This window comes from Euprymna scolopes, chromosome 6 (genome assembly GCF_053919585.1).
Source record: "Euprymna scolopes isolate OS-2025 chromosome 6, ASM5391958v1, whole genome shotgun sequence".
In the NCBI taxonomy this organism is placed as follows: Eukaryota; Metazoa; Mollusca; class Cephalopoda; order Sepiida; family Sepiolidae; genus Euprymna; species Euprymna scolopes.
Window position 1 is genome coordinate 143053999 of NC_136487.1, and position 20165 is coordinate 143074163.

At 35.5% G+C, this 20165-nt stretch overlaps 1 protein-coding gene across 2 annotated transcripts in view; it reads left to right on the forward strand.

The window, feature by feature from the left end:
* Window positions 1-20165, forward strand: part of LOC145278335 (monocarboxylate transporter 9-like) — a 93295-nt gene that overhangs the window by 65607 nt on the left and 7523 nt on the right. For both annotated transcript variants that reach the window (XM_080130627.1, XM_080130626.1), the window contains exons 5-7: window positions 4318-4412; window positions 4727-4919; window positions 11706-11975. In XM_080130627.1, the coding sequence (XP_079986753.1) occupies window positions 4318-4412; window positions 4727-4919; window positions 11706-11975 (558 nt within the window). The remainder of the gene's footprint in view (window positions 1-4317; window positions 4413-4726; window positions 4920-11705; window positions 11976-20165) is intronic.

Consider the following 20165-nt stretch of genomic DNA (forward strand, 5'->3'; position numbering starts at 1 on the left):
TACACTAAATGCGTGTTTATCGACGTTTGTTTCTACAAGGCTGTTTTCTTACATCATTTTATAACGTAAAATGCATGCAAAAATATGCAGTAGTTGTGGAATTGAGTTATGGTTGAAAAAAAATCTGCTCTAATTGTTTATAATTAACTGAACAAATCACCATATTTTTTTTATTTAAGTATGTTTTAATATTTCCAAATGCCTGTCAGCAATTTTGTCTTCATTTTTCTAGCGTCGATATCTAATTTACGTACCTTATCACACCAAATGCACGCACGTAAATTAAATATTAAAATTATATTTTTCTTTATATATATATATATATATATATATACTAGCTGGTAGCCTAGCGTTGCCCGGTTGTACAATATGCTTGCGCATGATATTTTAATTTATTCAGATTGCGTGTGTATTATTATAGAATAAATCCTCTATTGATTATTGTATATCACAAGGAATAATTTGCCCAGTGGACTAATTCGTAAAAAAAAAAAGAGTAAATAAATAAAATTTAAAAAAATAATAATAATCTCGTTCATCAAATTCCTTCTGTATTTGTTTACAATACCACGTCAGCTGATATTTGAGCTTGACGATGAATGATCTGGAAAAGTCATTTCTGGTTTTAAAATATCCGACCAAAGAAATGATTTGCGCCGAATTTTAAATGGTACCTTTTCTTTTAGTGTAAATTGAACCCAGTAACAAAACAAAACAAAATAAAATAAAATAATAAAATAAAATGGTGACGTACAGCCGGGTTTGAACACGAGATCATTCGATCGAATATTCTGCTACTTAGCTATTTCTTCAGATTACAGTAAATCTGTTTTTTTAAAAAGAAATGATTTGCTGAAATTTTATTCTTGCATGAATCAAGCATTAGTTTCTGAGTAACATTGGGGGGATTCAATAAAGGCAGAGAGTCTGTGAGGGGTGATAAGAGGTGTCGGAGTAGTAAGGAAGTCAGAACACCAGAGTTGATTGGCCAAATAAAGAATTTCATGGATAAGGATCGTCGCGTTTTTATAAAGTCAATAAGTGCACAGTTTGATTTTAGTGCAAGAACTGTACAAATAATTATTCTGTGAGGAAGTAAAGATGCGGAAAGTTTGTGCAAAGCTTGTCCCAAGAGTGCCCCATCCTTGTCACAGATTATTTGACCAAGATGAGCATCAAAACAATGACTCACCCTCCCTATAGTCCAGACCTTGCTCCCTATGACTTTTGCTTATTCCCTAAACTCAAGGAAAACCTTAGACGCTATCTTTATGAGGCAATTGTGGAGATAAAAGAGGTTGTGACGAGGGTTACTTACACGCTTACACAAGAAGACTTTCATGGGGCCTCCCAGGAATTGCTGGAACGGCACAACAAGTGCATTGCAGCCGGAGGTGACTACTTCGAAGGTGTAACATAAAATATTCCCCTCTTTTATCTATAATAGAGAATAGTTATTTCATGATCAGCTTTTTTCGATTTTCAATACTTATTGGATGGATTTCCATACAAAATATATCTAAGAACACTGCCAGACTTATAAAGTAGCTTTGCGTGACATCTGCAAAAGATAAAATCGACCATTTCAAAATCTATGTGGAAGGAACTCACACACAGACAAAGTGACTTTTATATGATAGTAGAGATAATAATAATAATAATAATAATAATAATAATAATAATAATAATAACTGCAAAAATACAACGACTAACGATAATGAAAACGACTAAAATATTAAGGAAACCCCTTGAATGCGGAGAATAATACAAGAAGATAATATAACGAATAAACGTTACAGGGAATGAAGAACACCGAAGCAGCATATCTACAAGTTCTACACCCCCGTCATGCATCCCTCCCCATAGTTTCACCACCGCTCCTCCCAATAAAAAAAGTGACACCAAAGAGCTGAGAAGGGTCAAGAAGGACTGAAAGACCGAGAAGAGAGCGCCAGCCAGACCTCGGTTGGACAAGCGCAAAGAGAACTGGGACTTTGGGGAGGCTTAGTGCCACTCAAATTCCAGTATAAACCAATGGCTCCTGCCGGCGAGAAATCAATGGTAAGAGGCTGTTGCGATGATTCAAATTCATTTGCAAATGCTATCGGAGGAGGTGGAGAGAACTGGACGTCTGGGGAGACTTGTTGTCACTCAACCTCCAGAGAACACCACAGGTTTCCAATAAGATCGTTTGTTGACTTGTGTGAAAGCTCCATGTGAGCCAATAATAATAATAATAACATATGAATGGAAGGGCGCTAACTGGATATGAAACAAATTGAGCTGAAACTGTAAGAAATCTCATAAACTGTGCCTCTCACTTAAAGCTGGTTCATACACAAAATTGTTGTGAAGGGTCAAAGAAGATTGAAGAACCGAGGAGGAAGCACTAACCAGACCTCCACTAGATGTATGCGAAAAGTACCTGGACCTTGGGGGAGCGTATTGCCACTCAAGTTTCAGGAAAATCAACGGCCGTTGCCAGGGAAAACTCAAGTAAGTGGCTGCTGCGATAATGCAGCTATTTGCAAATATTATTAGATGAGGTGGAGAGAACTGAAAATCTCAGGAGACTTGTTGTCACCCAATCTCCAAAGAACACCACCGCTCTTTGATGATGATCTGTGTAAAAAAAAAACCTAATGCACACAAATAATTCTCTTCAGGAATTTACACACAAGATCAGCTCAGACTGTAAGTAGCCAGGCAGTAGAAGAAATGCATTCCGATATACAAAAATGCTTGAATAATTGCCGCCTATATTCCTTTATATGGATGTATTAGAGATTGGAAATAGACTTTTCTGAGAGAGTAGACTTTCTAGGACTAAAACCAACCTAATATCAACCCACTACAATTACTATAAACAACACCTAGCCAAGCTTTGCCAGGTAAGTAAAAAAAAAATAATAATAATAATAATAATAGTATCAAAGATTCATAATAATAGCAAGAGAAAAGGCTCACAATATAACATGAAAAGGAGACTGGAACAGAGAAACAAGATTGCTACTGACATCTGTACACAACAATGCACTTTGAACTAACTATAGCAAAGCCAAAATAGACAACAAACAGGAATACCGTGAAAACACAATATTCTAGAAACTTTGCAAACCACTGCATTTTAACATGCAGACAGATGGTATAGACACAAATCGGAAGCAGTACTGCAAAATAAAAATGATAATATCCCCTGGAACACTGAGGTATGGACAGAAAAACTAATCAAGGCAACCCCTGTTATACACCTGCGTTAGAAGCAGAGATGCGTCATTGAATTCTTTCATACAAAAAAAAGAGCGAAGTGATCAACATTCACCTGTGCCTGCTGAATGTTTATGCAGTTGATGTCAGCTCAGTTAAGAAGATGGGTTCGTCGATTTCAGAGTGGTGACAGAGGTATGAGAGACAAAGCGCGTTTCGGAGATTTTACGACTGCAGCATCAAAAGAGGCTGCCAAAGTGCATTGAGGAATAGTGGTAGCTATGTGGAAAACTGAATTCTAGTGCACAAAAGGTCGTTTGTTTTAATGGGCCACCCCCATCTTCGTAGCTCTTCAATGTTTTCGTTTGTTAAATAAAAAGTAGCGGCCTTACTTTTGGAACGACCCTCGTATATAAGATCACACCACATCTGTATCATTTATTCACAGCAAAATAAACCTTTCCAACTATTGTGTTGTCCTCTTTTCTCATTAAGCTCGTATTTTAAACTTGAATTCTTTCATAATCGCATTTATTAATCGTATTGTCACTTCCACAGACACATCATCAACCGCACAGCCGTTCAAATGTGCGCACTAACAAAATAAGTATAGTTATATTCATGGCAAGTGCTCGTCTGAGCTCCAATCTATGGTTCTCCTGTCCTGACTTTCACGAAAAACACTCGACTAGCTGAACCCACTATCAATAATTTCACCCACTCTTTATCCGTGCCTAAACCTAAACGTAGACACCATGAACAAAGCGTCTTTCTTAGAACTGCACGCCTGTGGAACTCTGTTCCGTTTTTCTGCTTTCCAACTGCCTACAATATGATTTTCTTCAAGTCAAACGTGAAAAAATTCTTGATGAGTAGTTCCCCTTAAGTAATCCAATTTACCAAGTTTCCGCTACTAAAGATTACTGCGCATGTTCCGTTTGACCACTATACACTCATTAACCCTAATCTTCGAGTGGCCTCCGGGCCTTGACAGGTGTTGACTCCTTATATATAACACACGTGACGTGCGAAAAAGAAATTAAATTCGTTTGAATTATCGTTTATTTATATTTGTGTCAATTACATTGCATTTAATACTTACTATTTCAGAAATACGAAGACCATCCGAGGTCAGAAGGAAAACGACGACAAATCCCGTATTTCTTATAGAAAACGGAATCACTGGACTTCATTTTGAAAAACACGCAAGTATTAAACAATGTTATTTCATTTATAACTGTTGAAGAATAGAATATCGAGTATTATCACTCTGGCAATATAAACAATATGTGATTAGGAAATACAACCAGACACATCCCTAAACATGTTAGTACCCATAGTCTACAATTTTCAAGGCGTTTGTCTCACCATCCATCTTTTACAAACCATTAAGTCTTGATCTCGACTGGCTTCTATTCCTTAATCAAAACAGATTCGTGAGTAAAACATTGATAAACGATTCGTTTACTTTTCGTTTACCTATTAAAACATCGAAATTTAATTGTTGGTTCTATTTCAGGATGATTCCCACCGAGAAAGCAATGTAGAAAATGAACAACGGCGAAACAGTAAGTTGCAGATAAGGAGGCTGTCGGTGTGTTTAGAACAAGCAACCAGTGATTCCTCCAGTCCGAAAAAGAGTTATTGTGACGTAACGATATTTCGAAATAAACACTTCTGCCTTTTGCTCATCATTTATTTCTTGTGGGCAGGTAAGTAATGTATGGCCGACATGGCCCTATCTCGACTCGTGCGCAAAACATTGCCATTATTTACTCGCATACATAACAAATAAAAATAGATATTCTTGTGATGCGTGCATTTAATTTATGTCTAGTAACAATCACGTGGACACACCGCCAGATCACCTAAGTTAAGCAACAATGAGCCTGGCCAGTACCAGATAGGCGACAGCTGTATGTACCACGCCGAGTCGTAAAAATTTCCAGGTTGGTATCTGGGGGCGTGTTTAACTCACGAGGGGAGATACACCTCTGAATCAAGACGCAAAGCAACGAGAAACTACCGTCTTTACTTGCCTTCCCGAGATTACCATGGCTCTATAATTTGGAAAGCCGTGGTCACCGACGCTAAAAAAAAAAATAAATAAATAAATAAAAACAGCAGTAATATAAATTTAAAATTAAATAAAATAAAAATGCTATTTCAAACGGTTCGACCCCCAGTCAAAAGGAGTCTCATATGAGGTTTTGAAAAACGTCTAAAGATTTTTCCTCGGCCTCAAAGCAACCAGACGTCATTATTGCGATGGCTTCTGTCATATTGAGTGGGTTGTATGATCCTGTGTCTTGTGCAGTTCTAGGAGGCCCATACTCTCGAACTGTGCCTTCTAACCCTTTAGAAAAGACTTAGTTTATTGTTAATCGTCCGAGGCTCCCCCTTTCGGGGAATGCCGACGGGGCTGCTCGTGCATTTTTCGCAGACCAGAGTATATTTTTTTCTAGGGCGCTTGCTCTCCAAATCCCACTTTCCTGACGTTATGCCACATCTTCTAGCATCTTCTAACTAAAAATGTTTCTTCAAACTGTTGCGCAACTGAACAATACAGATATTATTTCTAATTTAACCATCTTAATGCTGCTGCAGAATTGCGACAAGTCTACCACATCTAATAGCAAACGAGGCTACGTACAAAAACTGGTTTTATTTGCAACTAGCACGGAGACCCGACGTTGCTCATCATTAAATGATATCAACGAATGTTTCACATCATACATTTATTGTCATCCAAATCGATGAAATTGCACATTTTTTCAATAAAATCGATTGATTGATTGCTCTAGTTGTGGACCCACTATAGTGCACCAGAGTAAGTTCACATGCCTTCCCGCAGTGACGTAGTCCACAATACATTGTAATCTAGATAGTGTTGCTGTAGATTATATAAAATTACTTTTATATAATGATTGAATTATAATTTATGATTCAAAAGTCAAGTATCATGGTTCAGTTGTTCCCCAAACAGAAACATTCATTTCGAACGCGCTCCAGTCTTATCAAAGAACCTACTGTTGGTTTTATAAAAATATTTTTATACAATGGCTTGAATTAAAGTTTAAAATGCAAACATCAAGTATCGTGGTTAAATTGTGTTCTTTACTTAAAAGAAGTGAGCTGTTTAGAAAAACATATTTCTCGAATGCATATGTTTCAGTTTATTTCCGATTTTTTTAACTACATTTTTTTTAAAGGAATTAAATGTTACGATTAATACCGGGCAACGACAGGTACACCTTCTATCTATCTATCTATCTATCTATCTATCTATATATATATATATATATATATATATATATATATATATATATATATATATATATATATTTATTTATTTATATATATATTTATATATATATATACATACACACACACACACACACACACACACACACACACATATATATATATATATATATATATATATATATATATACACTAGCATTTCAGCCCGGCGAAATATATATATATATATATATATATATATATATATATATACACTAGCATTGCAGCCCGGCGTTGCCCGGGTGTTTGGAGGTGTATGTTGAAAAAGAAAAAAAAACGGTAAATATTTTAAAACTTTGACCTCTATTATAACCTCTAAAAATTTATTGGTTTGGGCTCAAATCAAGTTATTAAGTTAGGTTCATGTCCAAGGAACCTATATCTAAAATTTCAAGTGTTTAGACCCAAATTTGGCGGAGGAGTTTGGTAGAGTTCTCAAAGGTCAAATCGTTGAACTTTGACCCTTTAACAGCCAAATTTCTGGCCGAAAACCGATCACACAGATTTTCCAATACTGTAGTTCAAATTTTGATTCTGTAGACTAAAAATTGACAGAGTTATTGCGTAGGGAAATGTACACAGACACACAGACACACAGACATACACGTTCACTTTTATAGATATATAGATAGATAGACTAATAGGTAAAACAAATATATATACTTTGATATTATTGATATATTATTTGATACTAATTCGGAGGCAAACGAATTTTTCTCGTTACTAAACAGTATGCATCCGGCGTTAAAGTATACGTATGAAAGTGAAGATAGTTCCGCCCTGGCGTTTCTCGATGTTTTTGTAACGAAAACTCCATCTAGTTATCTTACATCGATTTATCGCAAACCAACATTCACTGGGCTGTATACACGCTGGGATTCAGTCTACCCTAACAAGCGCGAATATAATTTAATTTGGGCATTAACACATCGTGCCCTAATGATCTGTTCGCCAGAAAAATTGGATGAGGAATTAAATACAATTTTATTTTTTTTTATTTTTTTTTATTTTTTACAAAGGCATCACCACATTATCAAGGCCCAGAGGCCACTCAAGGATAAGGGTTAAAGAGTGTACAGTAGAAATTGGTCAATATAGTAATCATTAGTAATGAAAATTTGGTAAATTTGATAACTTATATGGAACGGCTCATCAAGAACCTATTTACGTTAGACTTGAACACAACCATATTGTAGTCAGCCGGAAAGCAGGAAAACGGAAGACAATTCCACAGGCGTGCAGTTCTAAGAAAGAAGCTTTGATCATGGAATCTACGTTTAGGTTTAGGCACAGATAAAGAGTGAGGGAAATTATTGATAGTGTTTACAGCTAGACGAGTGTTTCTTGTGAAAGTTTGGCGAGGGGGGACCATAGATTGAAGCTCAGTTGAACACTTTCCATGAAAATAACGATACATCAGAGACAAACTCGCAACATCTCTTCTGTGAGATAGAGGTTGCAAAGAGGAGAAAAGGACATCTCCTACGAGGCTAGGAAGTCTATTTTGAACTCTATCAAGGCAGGACAAGTCCTTTCTAGCAGCTCCTGCCCAGATGTGGCAACAGTATTCCATCCTTGGACGTACCTGGCTCTTATATAGATAGAGAATAGCATCAGCAGTGAGATATCTACCGGGTCGATAGAAAGATCCCACCATTTTTCCAGCGGCCTTGGCAACAGATTTGATATACGTGTTCCATTTAAGATCAGGAGTAATGGTCAAGCCCAGAAGCTTGTCAAAACTTGAGGCCTCCTGAAGACGAGAGCCATTCATTTCAATTGATGACAAATGTGGATTAGAATGTTGATGATGTAAAGAGAGTAGCTTGGTTTTAGATGCATTAAAAGTAACCAGCCACTCCTTTCCCCATTGTACTACGTGCTCAAGATCAGAGGAGAGAGAATTGGAGAGAACTTGGTCGTTTACTGTCTTAGATGTGCTACCATAAATGGTAGTGTCGTCAGCATAAATGTCTACAAATGATGTAAGGATATGATTTGGAAGATCATTAATGTAGATCAAGAAAAGAGTTGGGCCTAGGATGGATCCCTGAGGGACACCGGCATTAATATTGTGAGCTTCTGATTTTTGCCCCTCAACTACGACTCTTATGAACCTATCAGAAAGAAATGATTTAATAATTGAGAAGACTTTTCCAGCTATACCATAGCTAGCGATCTTATGAAGTAAACCTTTATGCCATACCCTATCAAAGGCGTTAGATATGTCAAGAGCAATTGCCCTAGAAAGATTGCCACCGTCGAGAGATTTGCTAATCCTATGCGATATAACTGTAAGGACATCTGCTGTAGAACTAGCAGAACGGAAACCATATTAAGTGTCACTAAGAAGGTTATTTTTGTTGAGATGGTTGATTACTTCTGTATTTAACACATATTCTAGCAACTTACTCATGACGCACAGGAGACTTATTGGCCTGTACTGAGAGGGTGATGAGCGATCACCTGAATTCTTAAATACAGGGCATACTGATGAGATTTTCCAGGGAGATGGGAAACTATTCTCCTTAAGACAACGTTTAAACAGTTTTGTAAGTATGGGCGCTAGTTCAGGTTGAAGTTTTTTGAGTACTATAATTGGAATACCATCAGGGCCAGTTGCTTTACTCGAATCAAGGTTTTTGATTAGCTTCGCAACATCACGTACAGATATACCTATATCACATAGCGTGTTTTCTGATACAGGAGGAAATATTGGGGGTTGGCGGTCTTGGTCGCAAAGGGTAGAATTAGCTGCAAAGTTCTTGACAAAGAGTTTGGCTTTGTCTGATGCTGACGAGATTACCTCAGGTCCATTGATAATAGTTGGGATGGAGCACACGCTTCTGTTCAGGATTCTGTTTGCTATTTGCCAAAACTGGTGGGAACCAAGCCGCTGCTCAGCTACTTTGGACTTAACAGATTGAGCATACAACTCTCTTGCGTTCCTTATTACTTTCTTACAATGGTTGCTGGCAGTCCTGAAAACGGCTTTAGTTTCCATACATCTATTACGTTTGAAGCAGTGGAAAAAGTGATTTCTGTGCGCAATGGCAGCAGCACATTCTGGAGAGAACCATGGCTGGCTGTTAGGTTTTTGCTGAAACATTTTAGAGGGTATGAAATGGTCAATACCTACAATTGACCATTCAGTCAGGTCTGATACTATAGAGGACACATCCTTTTTAAACATGGAATGCAGAGGTAGATCAGATATAAATCTACGGAAGCTATCCCAGTCAGCCTTAGTGTATCGATATACTGTACGATGGAGAGGTACGTCTGGGGACTTATTACATTTCATTTTTATCTTAATTGATACAACAGAGTGATCGGAAGATCCAAGAGGCGACAGAACAGAAACTGAACATAGTTCAGGGCAAGTTGTGAGAAAAAGGTCTAGTAGGCTCGCATACTGGCCGTCATTATCGGGCACACGGGTAGGTTCCTGAACAATCTGAGTGAGGTCATAGGCAATGGAGAAATCATGACAGAACCTCCCCTCATCATCGGTCTTGTTTGAGTGGATCAACCATTCAACGTTAACCACCATTAAAAGATTTTTTACGAACGAAACCCAATATGGTTAATAAATGTCCGGTTTATATTCGATTGCCGTGGTTGGGGAAAGTAAGTGAAAAATTCACCAAACAAATTAGTTCAACTGTTGAAGGATGTTATTTTGCTTCAAATGTTCGTGTTGTATATAATACAAAATCATTAATGGCTTCCAATAAAAAAGATTTTCTACCCCCTCATCATATTAGTAATCTCATTTATTCATTTAAATGTGGTTGCGGTGCCGACTACGTAGATCGAACGTCTTTAAAATTGGTAAGCTGCATACAACAACATGTACCGAGCAAAATCAGGAATGGAACACTCCTACCTACCGACGCTGTAAACAACACATATGGATCCGCTATAACGGAACACTTTATTAAATACCGGGATTGTGCAACGAACTTCAGCATCGACTCTTTCTCTGTATTGAGCCGAGCTCACTCCGTATATCATCTAAAAGTCTTGGAGACTGTTCACGTTCACCTTAGGAAGCATTCCCTTTGTAAGCAAAAGGACTGCTTGTTGGATTTGAACATGATCAGCCTCTAAGAATTCATCCCCGTACGATTGCTCTTGCTTCCGTCTCTTTTTTAGATTTTATCATTAAGGAAAACAAATTACTAAAAAATAAATTCCTCGATTCCAATTTTGATGAAACATGTCAATTGATTTGTTTTGATTTCTTTTCTCTCTCTATTTCCCTACTTTTGTTTTTTAGTCGCAATCCATTTTCTCTTTTCTCCTCGGTCTTTTTTTTTTTTTTATATAAAATGAATTCCGAAGGAATACGTCTTCCCTTCATGATTGCCTTAATACAGTTTTGTACCCCCAAGAAAATTAAAAAATATACATGTATACATAAATATATATGGAAACAATTTCTTGTTTACTGTAAAGATTTTACGCAAATATTATGCAAGTATAAATCATGTAGAATACCTGCATGGATATAATTACACGTAATAGTTCACTCTAGATGATCATCCCATAAGAAAACCGAAAAAAACTAATAGGAAATTAATTAAAATGAATGTTTAAAAGAATATACAAATTAGCTAGATCTTTTGCAGATGAATGCAATTGCACGATCCATATATGAGAAAATTGTATTTTCTTTTTAAATAAATAGAGGATAGGGTTTTTAATGTGAATATCAATTCACACAAAAGAAAAAAGAATTTACGAATTTATATGAGTATATATATATATATATATATATATATATATATAAACAGGACTGTATGTCGATGACTACAAATATATTATATATATATATATTGAGAGAGAGAGAGAGAGACAGACAGACAGACAGAGAAAGCGTTCAGATGTGCCTAACTGATGTTCCTAAATGAGGGCGAAACTCGAGTCTTGAACTTCCAGTTTGTTGGCTTTCATGGCTCTTGTGAACTGCGGCGTTGCTTGACTATGTAAATAAGTATATATATATATATATATATATATATATATATATATATCGCCGGGCTGAAATGCTAGTGTATATATATATATATATATATATATATATATATATATAGAGAGAGAGAGAGAGAGAGAGAGAGAGAGAGAGAGAGTGGAGAGAGAGATTTATTAATAAAGTAAGATGTTTTCTCTTTGTTTTCGTTTTTTTCTAGTTGGCGATTCGTTGATGATATATCTCCCGGCCTACGCTGAAAGTATTGGTTTGAGTCGAGCGGAAGGAGCTCTTAACATGTCAATCTTTGGGATCACCTCCACCTTTGCTCCGATTTTTGTTGGAATCCTCGCCGATATCATACACATCCCCATTAGTTATCTCTTACTGACCTCACTAATGACTATGTCGTTTAGTGTACTGGCCTTTTCTTTTTGTAAAACATTTGCAACACTTGCTTTGTGCACGGTCTTCCTTTCCATCGGCTTTAGTAAGTATTAGATGAATTTTTTTACTAAATTTGAATGCACCTTTTCTTCTTTTGGATCGCACTTAAAATGCACTGACCTGCCTCATGGCCCCTGCTAGCATGCAGGTGTGAAGCATGTCAATGGAAGTCAATGAGTTTGACGCCTGTCAGTCTTAACCTTTCGACTTCTCTGCACTTAACTTGAACACAAGCAAATTGGTTGAAGCTAGTACGGCGTTAATAGCGTTTATGACACACAACACTTTGATATTTATTTTCAGGTACTATTTTTTCCGATTATATATTTGAAGGAGTGTTACATTACAGTTTGGCCTTTTCTGATCTAAGTCAATTTAGTGAATACACAATCATTATCAGAAGGGATTTTCCCCAAGATCAAATGTAAAAGACAGTTATAGGATTTAAACCAACTTAAAATCCAGTTTCAAAAATAAATAAAAATCAAATACTTTGATTTGTCGTCCTATTCCGAAACATTCAAATCCAAGTGAATTGTTCCCTTTTGTTTAATATATAAAATCTGAATTTTATCAATTTGTTTCAGAGAATTATTAAAATATCCAAAAATGAGCAGCAAGACATTTATTCAAAGATTAGTATAAATTAAAAATTTTAATGAAAAAGTAATTTTGTATAAGCTTCTTAGAACTCAGGGTTCTACTAAGTTCATCCCTTGCACGAACTGGAACAGATCATAGACACTAACACCGCTTGATTTAAGTGGCATACCTTTTTTTTTTTTGTACAAAAGATCAATTTTCAACTTTTTACATTTTTCTGAAAAAATTTAAAATTATTAAAGATTAAAATTGTTTTCAAGCAATGATCAACCAACTTAACATCAGATGTTTATCTGTAATATAAATCTCAACTTTCTGTTTAAATGTATGTATGTCTGTATGTATGTATGTTTGTATGTCTCGCAAAAACTTTTGACAGAGGCGAAGGATTTTCACGAGATTGATATTGTTTCGAAGCTCGACTCTTCAAACGACAAATATCGAACAATTGGCCAAAAACATTAATTCCTCCACCCTCTGTCATTTTGTACAAGGAGGGGGTCGATTTTTTTTGCCGACATTTTAGCAAGTCATCGTCACCGTTGGATTGAATTCGGTTAATTTCAACGCTTTTTTGACTTCCGGTCGCGTTATGGAGACATCGGCTAAGACGTCAGATTTTCTTTCACTTTCTTTTTTGCTTTCGCCTTGCGGGTTCGAGCCTGCCTGCCTACAACCACATTTTTTTTTCTTTTTTTCTTTTGCTCAACATGTACATCCAAACACCCGGGCAATGCCGGGCAATGCCGGACACCAAGGCTAGTCTTCAATAAATGAAATTAGAACTTGCACTTATCTTGTAAAAGATCTCATAAATACGAACCAATCAGATTAGTCTTTTGATGTAGTTTTTTTGTTTTAGTTGTATAATTGAATTTCCAGGCATTTTTAAGTGTTTAGAGTTTCTAAATTGATTTTTTTTTCTTTTTTCATAATTATTATCTAATAATATCTATTTTACTAGTGAGACTGTTTTGTCGCATTCTCTAAATCGCGTAAGTTGCTGAAGATTTGACACAAAATATTACAAGAGACAGAATAACGCGTATAGAAATACAAATGAAAGACGGAAACAAGTTAAAGTGTAATTCGTGAGCAGTATAATAATCATCTATATAATAATTACAATAGAAAAATGCAAACATGAAAAGTAATATGGTTAAGCTTAAACATAGAAAAGTAAAGGACTAATTGTTAAAACTGGAAAAGAAAAGGACAAGAAATTCTAGTAAAAAATATAATAATTTTATAACTTAAAATAGTGCTGTATTGAGAATTGATTATATAATGTTATAAATTGAATTTAAAAAAAAGAAAGCACAAAGGGGTATGGAAGATGAAGAAAGTCAAGATAACACCAATAATAGTAGGAGCACTAGGAACAATCTAGAAAAAGTTTGTAAAGAGAATGGGAGAGATTGGAATCAGAGGGATGGTTGAGAAGATACAACGGATAACAATGATGAAAACATCTGAAATATTAAGGAAATCGCTTGAATGTGGAGATTAATGTATGTGAGCTGCAGACGCAAGCTGGGCATATAGGACCTGCTACAGATGTAAAACACAAAGAAATACCACATGGAGTCATGTGAACTGAAACTGTATAATTGGAAATTAAGCACCTCGCATCTAAAAAAATCTTGTAGTATCGGCATAAACTGGTACTACACAAAATAATCGGGACAGGTGAAGGAGGATGGAAAGACCCAGGAGATAAAGCACTAACCAGACTTCCGCTGTATAAGTGCGAAGAAGACTGGGAACTTAGGGAGGTTTATTGCCACCCAAATTCTAGTGAAGGCAAATGGTTGTTGCCAGCAAGAAATCAGTCGTAAACAGCTGTTGCGATAATGCAAATTCATTTGCAAAGATTATTGAAAGAGGTGAAGAATACTGGGTATCTGGAGAGACTTGTTGTCACCCAGACTTCAGGGAACAACACAAAATATCGTGGATGTTTAATCTCTGATGATGACCTGTGTGAGAACTTCTAATGAAGAAGAAGAAGAAGAAGAAGAAGAAGAAGAAGAAGAAGAATGATGATGATGATGATGATGATGATGATGATGATGATGATGATGATGATGATGATGATGATGATGATGATGATGATGATGATGATGATGATGATGATGATGATGATGATGATGATGATGATGATGATGATGATGATGATGATGATGATGATGATGATGATGATGATGATGATGATGATGATGATGATGATGATGATGATGATGATGATGATGATGATGATGATGATGATGATGGAAGTAATTGAAGATACTAATTTTAGTTATTCAGGAAGAATTCTTAAAACATATGTCACGGTTTATGTATTTTTCAGTAACTTAAAAGTAGGGGAAAAGTCAACATGTCAGGATCATGTGTAATTATTGCATAAATAAAACTTATTTAATATTAAAAAAAAAAAACAGGTAGTTATAATAAGTTGAACTGTACATGCGAAACGTTTAACAAAAATCTAGCCATTTTGATTTTAACAAATGAAACGACTCGTTCGTATTATGCGATAAGGGAGATAACTCCAGAGTTTATAAATATGCAAATGAAAACAAGTTTTCTACTTTTCAGATTTTTTAAAAAAAAAAAAAAAAAAAAAAAAATAGACGGATCATATTCTTAAGTGGTCACTCATCTACTTACTAACGAGGTTCAAGGTTGCTTAGCAAAAGTAAACACGGGTTCGCTTGTTTACTAATGATAGTAAGGAAACAGTCCTTTTTATAGTCGTTGCACTTACAAAATGGCCGCGTCTGGTATCCTTAAATTGGCACTTATATAAGTACTACCCAGATTCACTGGGCTTAACTGACCTTATTTAAATAAAGTACAATACAAATTTTGCCTTTAAAGTGGTGTTGAGGCAGTCAGTAATATCACAGATATGCAAGAGGCTAAAAAAAAAAGCCAGAAAAGGACAACAGAATACTGTTGCCATATCTGGGCAGGAGCTTCTAAAAACAGCCTATCCTGCCTTGACAGAGTACAAAATAGACTTTGTGGCTTAGTGGGAGATGCCCTTTTCTCTACCCTGCAACCTCTCTCCCACAGAAGAGACGTTGCGAGCCTATCCTTGTTTTATCGTTATTTCCATGGCAGGTGCTCGTCTGAACTCCAATCTCTGGTCCCCCCTCGCCAATCTTTCACGAAAAACACCCGTCTAGCTGAATCCACTGGGAGAAAATTGCCCCCACTCTATATCTGTGCCTAAATCAAAACGCGGATTCCATGAACAAAGCTTCTTTCTTAGAACTGCACGCCTGTGGAACTCTGTTCCGTCTGCCTGCTTCCCACCAGACTACAACTTGGATGTCTTCAAGTCCAATGTTAACAAATTCCTAATGAACCGCCCCCTTAAGTAAACACTTCATCAAATCTCCACACTAACGTAATGTACTTGCAATAACCCTTATCCCTGAGTGGCTTCCGGGCCTTGATAAGTGGTGATCACTGTGTAAAAAAAAACAAAAAAACAGAAAGATGACTTTTAAATATGATATGAATTTCACCTCGTTATGTGTTTCAGCTGGATAGAAATAGTTACTCAAAATATTCTGAGTGTACGTTATCATTTTAGTCTCCTCTTAGTTTACATATTTACACCATTGGATTTGTTTTATTATGTAATTTCATTGGAAAAAATTGTAAATAGGATAATTTTTGAAATCATTTTTCCTGAGAAGCATTTCGACCAGCAATATTTCCCCACAGGAGAAATGCCAGGTTAATATCATTAATATATATATATATATATATATATATATATATATATATATATATATATATATATATATATATATATATATATATAGGCAGGACCATAAAAGTATCCCCCTGATAAAAGCAACACTACAGTTTTATTTGAAAACTTTTATTGAAGAAAATCAATTCAGGTAACTTGAATATGTAGTAGAAATGACATCTATTCAATGTAGCTGCCTTCAGCCTCAACCACCGACTCAATATGGGTCCAGAACTGGAAGCATGCTTTTTCCACAAACGAGCGGGAGTTCAGCAAATACTCTGTGGATGGCATGATCAAGCTGGCTTTGCTGTTGTGGGAGGTCATGTTAGTGATGTTCTCGACATATGAACAAACAAAGTAGCCTAGCAGGTTTAGGTCATGGGAGGACGGCGGGGCCAGTAAGAGAAGGGTACAAAGTCATAGTATTCCTTCTGGAGCGTGGGTCTCTTTGGACTTGTGGGTCAGTGCAGAATCCTATTGCCACACCCAGAGTCTTCCAGCAACCACTTGATTTAGAAGATGATCACCACACTCTTCAGCACATCCAGGTACACTTTGGTGTTGACTTTTAAGCTGACTTCGGAGATGTGAGGTGGCATGATGTGGCCCTCACTTGAAACCACACCAAAGACCATAACCGTGGCCGGAAACTTTGTTTTCATCACCCTGCACAAATTTCTGTTATTCGTGGCAAGCCAGCGGTGAATTTTGAGGGTGTTGGCAATGGTCCTGTTGTCATTACTTGGATTAGTAAAGAGCATGAGTTATACAATGGAACATCTCCGATCTCATTCGTTGAACATTGTGTCATTTTTAGACATGATAGAAGGCTCCTATCACTCTTGGGATTTGTACATAGCTGGCCAACATGTAGATGGTCGGCAACTAAAATGAAAACCGGTTTTCATCATGTTGTCTTCTCTAGGGCGACAATTTTATTGTTCCACCCTGTGTGTGTATATATATATATATGTGTGTGTGTGTGAGTGTGTGTTTATGTGTATGGAAATATGCTTCTTCAATAATATTTCACCTTTTATTCATACCAATCTTTAATTTATGAAGCTTGATGTGATAATACAGCATATAACAAATAAATGACAAAAGTCTATAATACGAATATCAACACGTTGACCATCCTACCGTTTATTCCTTTAAGTATGTTGACAGGCACAATTCTTGACAGCACCTGTATCGTAGTGCAAAATCACTCATTTAATTATTATATCAATCGCCCTTAACTCATCAGAAGAAATAGCACTTATAATTTTCTAAAAGAAAAAGGTATATGCACATGAACACAAAATCCAAAAATTGGGAGAGAAGTTGCAATTAAACCCCGGGATACGGCATTATAAATCAGTAACAAAATACAGTACAATATATAATACACTTGTATATAATCAAATAACATTATAAATAACACCGTAATGTTGGGCAAATACTGTTACCAGGGGCCGGAAAAACATGGTATTCTACATTGTAACCTAAAAATCGTATCCTAGGGCCACCATATCTTCGGTATTGAGCACTCTTATATTAATCTCCTTACACTTAATTGGTTACTTAACCTCTGGAAATATATATATATATATATATATATATATATATATATATATATATATATATATATATATATATAATATGGAAAAATGCGCGCATGAAAAGTAATATTCTTAAGATTTTATTAAACCTGGAAAAGTAAAGGACAAGAAATTCAACCTGGAAAAGTAAACAAGATATTCTAGTAAAGTAAAAAATAAGAATTTTTTAGACTTAAAATATTGTAGCTAAAAATAAAATTTGAATATTGATAAATATTTTATTTATTATTTGCATATGTTGTTGTTTATTGTTGAGTTAGAAAGGGTGTCAGTCGCTGGATTGAACTTATTTCCCCCCTATTATTTGCATATATTTATGTAGTGAAAATTGTTTGAATAAAATTAATTCATTAGTTAGTTAGTTAGTAGATGGAATTAATAATTTTATAATTTACATAAAAATTAATAATTTTATTATATCATAATTAGGATTATTTAATTCTTTCTAACTCAACAATAAACAACAACATATGCAAATAATAAATAAAATATTTATCAATATTCAAATTTTATTTTTAGCTGCAATATTTTAAGTCTAAAAAATTCTTATTTTTTACTTTACTAGAATATCTTGTTCTTTACTTTTTCAGGTTGAATTTCTTGTCCTTTACTTTTCCAGGTTTAATAAAATCTTAAGAATATTACTTTTCATGCGCGCATTTTTCCATATAATCCATGACTTTTCCAGGCATTGCTATTGTATTAATATATAAATTTATAATATTTATTAATGATTGTCAAAAAAAATTAGCTCTCAAACACACATTTATGCAATATTTATCATTCAATCACAGTAGTTCCGAGCCAGGGTCTCTACCGAGACTGCGGTTCATGAATTCGTGATCTGTATAGAGCGTAAACTAACAAAAAAGAAGATGGCACTCAGTGTCTTTTTAGATATCGTTGGAGCTTTTGACAACATACCCTTCAGTAGTATGTTCAAGTCGCTACGAGAACTCAATGTGCCACCAGTACTCATCCGATGGATTGAGTATATGGTGAGGCACAGAACAGTTCAAGTAGAACTACTGAGGGCAACTGTTAAAAGGGAAGTAGTTAAATGAAACCCCCAAAGTGGGATTTTATCACCTTTACTATGGAACTGTATGCTGAATTCTCTTTTAAAGGAGTTTAAAATAGGAATATTTATGCCCAGGCTGATGCTGATGACATCGCAGTGCTGGTCGCGGGTTCAAAAGTATCATTGGTCAGACGCATTGCCAAAATGGGACTACATTTTTCATCAAATGTGATAACGAAAAATTTTAGTTCATTCAAAGAATATGTATATCATAGAATTCACTAATATTTTTAATCGATAAATTCACCATTTTTTGCTATAAAATCATAAGGAGAGTTAAAAAAAAATTAGTTATTAAAAAAAAGTTCGGTTTTTTAATTATAAAAAAAAATGATACACGGGATTGAACCTAAAATCTTTCCACCAACCCCCGGTACTCTAACCGTTACGCTAACATGTCATATTGGCAAAATCGCAGTAAAAAATATTTATATACAAAAAAAGTTATGCAAAATAAAAAAAAAAAGCGTTAGTCACTTATGTACTTACTCTCCTGTTTGTGAACCCACATATTTTGTTGTAACTTTTTTTCTACTGAACCAATTTTCGAACTTTTTTTTTCAAAATGTAGCTAATGAGGTGTTCTATCCAACTATATAAGCTGTTTGAAATTTGGTTGCGAACGGAATTAGTGGTGGGGGTTTGAATGTGTCTCGATTCATTCAATTTCGGACTTAAGCATATATTCAACCACTACCGTGGTTGAATGATATATATAATCTGAGGTTATTTTTTTTCCAGCGGTTAAGTAACCAAGGAAGTGTAAGCAGGTTAATACAAGAGTGCTCAATACCGAAGAAGAGCAGTGTATACTCTTTATTTGTTTTTACATAAGCAGTAATATATTGCTACACAGTCATGGGCATGTTTTGGCCAGCTAGCAACTAGTAACTAGAGACGTCTTCAGGCGATACAGATGATATGAAGGCAAACTGAAGAGGTCTCTAGTTACTAGTTAGTAGCTGACCAAAACATGCTCATGACTGTGTAGCAACATATTACTGCTTATGTAAAAACAAATAAAGAGAATATACATATATATATATATATATATTATTACGCCATCTCTCTCTCTCTCTCTCTCTCTCTCTCTCTCTCTCTCTCTCTCCATATATATATATATCTAGAGGTGTAAGCCATGTTTAGTTTCAGAACAGTTTCCGATGGTTCATT